Source organism: Schistocerca nitens, unplaced genomic scaffold, assembly GCF_023898315.1.
Source record: "Schistocerca nitens isolate TAMUIC-IGC-003100 unplaced genomic scaffold, iqSchNite1.1 HiC_scaffold_513, whole genome shotgun sequence".
NCBI classification, from domain to species: Eukaryota; Metazoa; Arthropoda; class Insecta; order Orthoptera; family Acrididae; genus Schistocerca; species Schistocerca nitens.
Window position 1 is genome coordinate 481,026 of NW_026046046.1, and position 8,471 is coordinate 489,496.

The window sequence follows — 8,471 nt, forward strand, 5'->3', positions numbered from 1 at the left end:
GCAACATGCAACGCATGTGTTTGAGGTCACACGGTTGGTGAGGCGGTGGTGGCTTCGCGGGCGCCGGCGTGAAGGGGTATGGGTTGTCCCCGTGAGGGTACGACCCGTCCTTCAGCGACGCCACGATCTTCTTGAGGAAGGGCTGCACGCTCCGCTCGTCTGGGAGCGGGAGGGGCAGCTCTTCGTCTGTTACCGCTTCTTCAGCTTGCGAAGAAGCGGTCTTCGTCCTGTGGGGTGGAGTGGCTGGACAGGCGTTGTCCAGGTCCGGTTTTGCCCAGCCAGTGATAGTCCGGAACATCTGCGTCGCCTGGTCCACAGAGATCGCAGACAGCGACCGGAGTTCCGCCGCCGTCACTGTAACTGGGGGTATCTCCGCTTGCGGCTCCTCGTGTGCCCGCGGCTCGACCTCCCCGTCAGGAGGGAGAGCAGGCTGCTCCACTTCCATGGGTGCCTCTACGACGCCCGTCTCGTCAACTGGCGGCGCAGGTGGCTCCGTTTGGGTGGAGGCGTCGACCCTCGCTGGCCGACTCGCAGTGGAGCTGGCTGTGGGAGTGGACGACTTCTTGAGGACCCGCAGCTCCTCACGCAGCTGTTGCAGCTGGCGGTGAACAGCTACGAGTTCCTCCTTCATGGCGGCCCTCTCGGCCGCAAGGGCGGCGTGGAAGGCGGCCAGTGTGTCATCTGTGGTGGCTTCGCGACGGCACGGTCCAGCTCTCCCGCGGGAGCGGGTTGGCGGGACGTCCGTCTCGACGCCAGGCACCTCTGCAGGTACCTCAGGGCGTGGGGCGACCAACTTGCCTCTGTAGCCCCGCACGTAGGCGCAGCTGCGCGCGTTTGCGGCGTGGGCACCGCCGCAATTCACGCACTTGGCAGCCGCACCGCGGGGCTTGGTGCAGTTGCGTGTGTCGTGTGCCTCAGCACACTTCAGACACGCCAGACTGCCCCTGCACACTTTGGCAATGTGCCCCAGCCTTTGGCACCGAAAGCATTGCTGCTCGGTGCGCGGTTTCTTCTTGCGTCGTCTGCGTCCGTGGTCCTTGCCGATCACCTCGGCCAGGAACTCCAGTGCGGCCGCAAACTTGCTTCCGTTCCTGCGTCCGCGTCCAGCCATGTCGGATGCGTAAACGTGTGAAGATGCGTGCGCGCCGGCGTCTTGCTGTGCGCTCCGTCCGCAGTCTCCAGCTGGTCGGTGGTGCGAGCTCTCTGCCGCCGCCCCCCTATATAGACTCTGGCCCGCCCTCCCCCCACCACGCGCACCGAGGGCATATAAGCGCGGCGCGGGGCCGCGCGGGCCCGTTGTCAAGGCAGCACCGGACGCTTCGTGTACCGCACGCACCTCCACGCCGCTCTTCCGCTATGGCCCGCACAAAGCAAACGGCCCGCAAGTCCACCGGCGGAAAGGCGCCGCGCAAACAGCTCGCCACCAAGGCGGCGAGGAAGAGCGCGCCCGCCACCGGCGGCGTCAAGAAGCCCCACCGCTACAGGCCGGGCACCGTCGCCCTGCGGGAAATCAGGCGCTACCAGAAGAGCACAGAGCTGCTCATCCGCAAGCTGCCGTTCCAGCGCCTAGTGCGCGAGATCGCCCAGGACTTCAAGACCGACCTGCGCTTCCAGAGCTCCGCAGTCATGGCCCTGCAGGAGGCCAGCGACGCCTACCTCGTCGGCCTCTTCGAAGACACCAACCTGTGCGCAATCCACGCCAAGCGCGTCACCATCATGCCCAAGGACATCCAGCTCGCGCGCCGCATCCGCGGCGAGCGCGCCTAGAAACCGCGCCGCGCACGCGCGCCCGCCCAACAAAAACGGCCCTTTTCAGGGCCACTAACATCTCTCCGTCGCGAGCAAAACTTTTGTCGGTCTTGCCGCCCCGCAAAACAAACAACCACCAATTCCCCTCCCGTCCACAGCCGCTCTCGCCAACAATCGACGTCATCCCATCCCTCACAATACACACACACACACAACAGCCGGACGACGTCACCAACACACCGCGGGTGGCTGGCCGCCGCCGTCTCCGAGGCGCGCGCACGCTACGCTACACTACACTACACTACACTACACTACAACGTCAACGCCACCGCGCCTTCCCAATTCCCGCCGGCCACTTCCACGTCTCACGTCCCCCCCCGCCGCTTTCAAAGAGAGAGAGAAGAGACAACACACACACACAAAAGACACGACATCCGCAAAGCAAGCAAACACACAAACAAACAAACAAACAAACAAGAGTCTCCAGAAACATACATGAGCAACCAAACGTCGGCCGCCGCAAAAAAAACAACAACAACAACAAAACAAAAAACAACAGAGACCAACAAACGGCCACAACCGCTCCGCTACCGCGCGCCGCCGCCTACCGCCACCGGCACCACAATCCAACCACCACGGCACGCAAACAGTACCCACAAAGGGTCACACACAACCAACCACACCGGCGCATGCACGACAATCAACGCCTTCCCGACGTCCTTTGATGGCCCTGAGAAGGGCCGTTTTGGGCCGCGCGACAGCCGCAGCCGTGCCATCGCGCGCCACTAAGACGACGCGGGGGAGGGCGGTGGGGGACGACGGCGTCAAGCGCCAACCCCTCTCCCTTGCCTTTCTTTAACTTTACTACTTTACTTCTTCTTCTTGGGCGACGCCTTCGCCTTAGACGGCGTCGTCGCCTTCTTCGGGCGCGGCGCCTTCGGCTTCTTCGTCGGAACCTTGGCGGCCTTCTTCGCCTTCGACGGCGACTTGGCCTTGGCCGGCTTGGCCGCAGCCGCCTTCTTCGCACCCGCGGGAGCCGCCGACGCCGCAGACGCCTTCTTGGCGGCGCCCGCCTTCCGACCGGTCGCCGCCTTCACGCCACCAGCCTTCTTTGCGCCGGCCGCGCGGCCGCCCTTCTTCTCCTTGCTGGCCGGAGCGGCGCGCTTCTTCTTCGCACCGCCGGCACGAGCCTTGCCGCCCTCGGCCGCCCCGCCGCCGGCGCCGGCAAGCTTGAAAGAGCCGGACGCGCCCTTCCCCTTCGTCTGCACCAGCTCGCCAGCCACGACGGCCGACTTGAGGTACTTCTTGATAAAGGGCGCCAGCTTCTCCGCGTCCAGCTTGTAGTGCGCGGCAATGTACTTCTTGATCGCCTGCAGCGACGAGCCGCCGCGCTCCTTCAGACTCTTGATGGCGGCCGTCACCATCTCAGAGGTGCGCGGGTGCGCAGGCTTGGCGCGCGGCTTCTTCGCAGACGCCGCAGACTTGGCCTTCTTCGTCGTGCCGGTGGCGGCGGGTGCCGCAGCAGTCTCGTTCGTAGCCGCCTGATCTGCCATTATTTCGACGGACGACGCGCGTACACACAACAACAGAACAGCGAGAGAGCGGCGAGAGCACGGCAGAGAATAGCCGCCGCGTCGCCAGGCCCAGCCAGTGTCGCGGGCGGGCGCGGACGGCCGAGAGAGCGGCCGCCACTCTGCGCGCCGCCGCGCCGCGCCTCCCGCGCTTGCTACCAAGTGACGACTGAGATGTCGCACAGTACGGACGGAGAGTTTGCGCGCGCGCGAGAAGCGAGCGACCACGTGCCGGCCGGCCGCGGTCCGATGGGGCTTGCCCCATCGGCCGCCCCGCCACCAGCCGGCACACCTGCGACGACTGGACCCGCGGCGGGGGGAAGTATTAGTACCCCTGCTGCGGAGCTGCCCCTGGATGAAGAAATGGATTATTATACGGACTCCGGCGACGCCTCCGTCACCGATCCCACCGAGCAGACATCGCAGCGCAGAAGAACTCGCCGCGATCGCGCTTCTGAACGGCGTCAACATCGACATGAAGCATCCGCCGACGGCTTCCTGCAGCCGCCGTTAAAGAAACAAGCACGGCCCCAACGCATCGTTGCCAGAGAACTTGACGTGTCAAACCGCTATCAACCTCTCCAGGGGGAGGGAGCGACGCTTCATGAAGCCGCGTCGTCATTAGCGGAACAGCAGCAGCGCCGAGCAGCGGCACAACAACGCGCGGGAGAAGAGGCCCCACCACCCATGGACGACCAACAGCCGTCATCGCAGGACCGCTCACAGGCTCCGACATCGGCCCCGCATAGGAGGGTGCCACCTATTGTTCTCCGCTTCAAGGAATCTTACAAGAAGCTGCATACATGGCTGAAGACTCACTGCAAGCAGCCGTTCACAGTGAAGCAGGCAGGCGACGACACACTGAAGCTGCAATTGTCGTCAACAGAAGACTACACCATCACGGTCGACGAACTCGGACGATCAGGCATCGCAATGTACACATTCCCGGCGGTTCGCCCTCCGGTCATCAAGACGCTTGTCAAGGGCATTCCAATGTCCTTGACGCATGAAGACGTTAAGGAAGAGCTGCGCGACCTTGGTTTCGCCGCCTCCCTCGTCGAACATCATCGAATGCCTGGGACGAATCAGCACACAGGACATCGTATCATCATCTTACCTGACATCCCAGCGCATCGAGATATTTTCCAGCTTGACCGCTTTTATGACTTGTCCATCACCGTTGAAAGATTACGGAAGTCGCGCGGCCCTGTACAGTGTTACAGGTGCCAAGGATTTCGTCATGTCGCACGTCTGTGTACGATGGACTGGGTCTGCGTAAAATGCGGCGGCCCACATGACAGTCGAACGTGCACCAAGGCCAAGGAACAGCCTCCTCAATGTGGACTTTGCGGCGGACCTCATCCCGCCAACTTTCGCTCCTGCCCCAAACACAAGGAGGCGAGTCGACGGCAACGTGGCCTGCCTCCTGTTCCACCGAAGAGGACCGCTGCTACGGGACGACGCCGCCAACAGCCACCGCCGCCGCCACCGCCTGTACAGCCCAGCCGCGCTCAAGCTTGGCCCACACTAATGGACCGTCGGGCGGCCAAGATACGTGCCGATCTCACGTTTGCAGGCGCTCTCCAGCAGTCGCAACAGCAAGATGTCACTCCAGCAGCACCTGCCCGTCCGGCAGCGCCACAACGCCGATGTGACCCGGCACCTCCAGCGGCTTCCCCGCCTCTCCAGCCAGATCTGCAAGGAGTCTTCGCACTCCTCACACAAATTACTGCCTCTCTTGCTGAAGTCTCCAAAGCCATGTCACAACTTCCAGCCACCGTCGCCGCCGCCGTTGAGGCGACCATCAGCCGCGCCTTCCCGGCCCAAAGAGATGCTGCACCTACTAGACATGAGTAGAGCACTTCACCTCGAAGACTTACGCATTGTGGCATACAACGCCAACAATCTTACGCATGATGTGCCGGAATTACACCAATTTCTTGTGGACAACAACGTGGACATCTGTATGCTTTCCGAGACGTTCCTCAAACCTGGAATTCGCAGCAATATTGCAAATTATTGCTGTTACCGCACTGACCGACTGACGCATGGAGGCGGCACAGCAATCTACATACGACGAACCATCCGACATCATGAAATTCAGCCACCTGCTACCAGGACTTTCGAAACGACTGCGGTTGTCGTGGAAACCAGAACCGGACCAGTGACGTTTATAGCAGCATACCGCAGCCCACGCCGACTCCTGGACCTTGACGACGCCCGACTCCTGCTTCGAACACCTGGCAAACTATTCATCGCGGGCGATCTGAATTGTAAACATGCCGCCTGGAACTCTCAGGTCACAAATATGAGTGGACGTCTTCTTCTCCAGGCTGTGGAAGAAGCGCAGGCCTATGTTTGCGGCCCTGACGAGCCTACATGCTATCCGTCCCGCGGCCGACCTGACATTATTGACGTGGCCATCACCAAGGGCATCCCGCAATTTATGAATGCGGAAACCCTAAATGCTCTCAATTCCGACCACCTGCCAGTGCTGTTTGACTTGCACGTCGCTCCGGACCAATATGCCGGCCGTCTCAACTTGAAACACACAAACTGGGAACATTTTCGAGAGTGTGTTACGTTCTCCATTGACGTCATCAATGCAGACGAAGAGGTCTCTGAGGAATCCGTGGGGACGCTCACCGCCGCTATTACCGATGCCTTGGAGCTGGCTACACCACCACCCAAGCCTCCGCAACTCTCGCCGCCTGGACTACCACAGCACATCTTAGACAGCATCAGGACACGGAACAGGCTCTGCAGGGAGTGGCGCCTAACTCGAAATGTCCACCTCAAGAAGCGGATTAATCAGCTACGCCGCGATATTAAGGCTGCCATCATTGCTCACAAGAACCAACAGTGGGCCGCCAAACTTCGATCGTTCACGCCCGACCCCGCTAACTGGCAGGCCATCCGTTTCTTCACCAACCGTCGGACGCGCATCCCGCCGCTCGAGACTCCAGATCGTACTGCCTATCGTCCCGCAGACAAGGCAAACCTGCTGGCTGACTCATTTGAAGTCAACTTTCGTCCGCTGAATGAGGGAGTGGACCCCCAGCGAGTCAATAACATCGATCAAGAGGCGGAAGCGCTGCTACAAGAAGATGCAGATGACGACGGTGGCGACCCCATTCCACCTGTTACCCCCGCAGAAGTGCAACAAGGGATTCGAGCACTCCCATCGAACAAGGCTCCAGGATCTGACGACATAACTGGACGGGTCCTCAAACAGTTACCCTGGACTGCAATAGTGCGGCTAGCCACTATCTTTAACTGGATACTCACCACTGCGACCTACCCAGCGGCGTGGAAGCACTCTGTTGTGGTACCTGTACCGAAACCCGGCAAAAACCGACGCCTCCCGACGAGTTATCGCCCAATAAGCCTGCTGCCACACGTCAGTAAGCTGTTTGAGCGGCTTCTTCTACAACGACTCCAAAACATCATCTCTCTCCGCAACATCTTACCCAATGAACAGTTTGGATTTCGGAAAGGACATTCTACCAGTCACCAAATTCTCCGAGTCGTCAACGACATCACAACCGCATTCAACAGGAAGGAGTTTTGTGGAGCAGTTCTCTTGGACATTACGAAAGCCTTTGACAGCGTGTGGCATCAGGGGCTCATATGGAAACTTAACTCGTTCGGACTTCCACGAGCCTACGTCAAGCTGGTTGCCTCCTACCTACAACATCGCACTTTTGCAGTACGAGTGGACGACGCACTCTCCACGGCACGGCCGATCTGCGCGGGAGTGCCTCAAGGATCGGTACTTGGACCGGTGCTCTACACCCTGTATACGTCTGATCTCCCCACACCGCCGAGGGTCGAGAAAGCTATATACGCGGATGATACGATGCTGTTCACACGAAGCCGATGGCGCGACGTGATGAGGCCACGTCTTCAGAGTGCCTGCAACTTGTTGGAAGAATGGGCAACGAACTGGCGCATCCGATTCAATCCAGCCAAGACGCAAACGATCGTCTTCACGAAGCGAAGAACCATGCCAACCCGACGACTACGACTGTACAACACGGAACTGGAGTGGCAAGACACAGTGCGCTACCTCGGGGTGATCCTCGATAAGAAACTAACATGGAAACCGCACGTGGAAGACATCCGGAACAAAGTATCACAGCGCATGGGAGCGCTGTATCCTATAATCAACGAGGGCTCCGACCTCTCCGTCGAAAATGGCCTATTAATTTATCGCATGTACATTCGCCCCCTCATCGACTACGCGTGCGAAGTTTGGGGCAATGCAGCGAGGACTCATCTACAGAGACTCCAATCCCTTCAGAATAAGATACTTCGGCGGGTATTCCACGTTCACCCGCAATTTCCGCACCAATACCTGCACGAAGCAGCTGAAGAACCAGAAGTGCTCCAGCGTCACCAGGAAATAGCGAGACGTTTCTACGAGAAAGCAACGATGTCCACCAACCCCCTAATCAGAGGCTTGGGGGAAGAACCTGATCCACACGACAGGTACCGACGGCCGATCGCACTGCTCGCGAGATAATGCAGCAGTGCCCTTAAAAGTAAATTAGCTCCCTACCACATCATGCACACACCCCGTGTCCGCACACACACAAGCCACATTGCAAATAAAGATGAACAAATTTAACACAACCCTCTCAAGCTGTAGGAAATGCCGAAAGGTAAAACCTACGCCAGACAGTTAGAAGATAACCTCAAGAAGCGGGCGGAGCGCTTGCTACCAGTGACGACTGAGATGTCGCACAGTACGGACGGAGAGTTTGCGCGCGCGCGAGAAGCGAGCGACCACGTGCCGGCCGGCCGCGGTCAGATGGGGCTTGCCCCATCGGCCGCCCCGCCACCAGCCGGCACACCTGCGACGACTGGACCCGCGGAGGGGGGAAGTATTAGTACCCCTGCCGCGGAGCTGCCCCTGGATGAAGAAATGGACTATTATACGGACTCCGGCGACGCCTCCGTCACCGATCCCACCGAGCAGACATCGCAGCGCAGAAGAACTCGCCGCGATCGCGCCTCTGAACGGCGTCAACATCGACATGAAGCAACCGCCGACGGCTTCCTGCAGCCGCCGTTAAAGAAACAAGCACGGCCCCAACGCATCGTTGCCAGAGAACTTGATGTGTCAAACCGCTATCAACCTCTCCAGGG

The 8,471-nt window shown here is 60.0% G+C and overlaps 1 protein-coding gene across 1 annotated transcript; it reads left to right on the forward strand.

Moving 5' to 3' along the window:
* The first annotated feature begins 1,134 nt into the window (after positions 1–1,134).
* LOC126232433 (uncharacterized) lies at positions 1,135–7,845 on the forward strand. Its single transcript, XM_049942690.1, has 3 exons — positions 1,135–1,185; positions 7,003–7,299; positions 7,495–7,845. The coding sequence occupies exons 1-3, from the start codon at positions 1,135–1,137 to the stop codon at positions 7,843–7,845; spliced, it is 699 nt and encodes a 232-aa protein (XP_049798647.1).
* Positions 7,846–8,471: the final 626 nt, after the last annotated feature.

Coding starts and splice junctions, on each gene's coding strand:
- LOC126232433 (XM_049942690.1), top strand. CDS start 1,135: ATGCGTGCGCGCCGGCGTCTTGCTGTGCGCTCCGTCCGCAGTCTCCAG. Junction 1,186..7,002: donor CCGTCCGCAGTCTCCAGCTG/GTCGGTGGTGCG, acceptor AAGCTGGTTGCC/TCCTACCTACAACATCGCAC. Junction 7,300..7,494: donor TCAATCCAGCCAAGACGCAA/ACGATCGTCTTC, acceptor ATAATCAACGAG/GGCTCCGACCTCTCCGTCGA.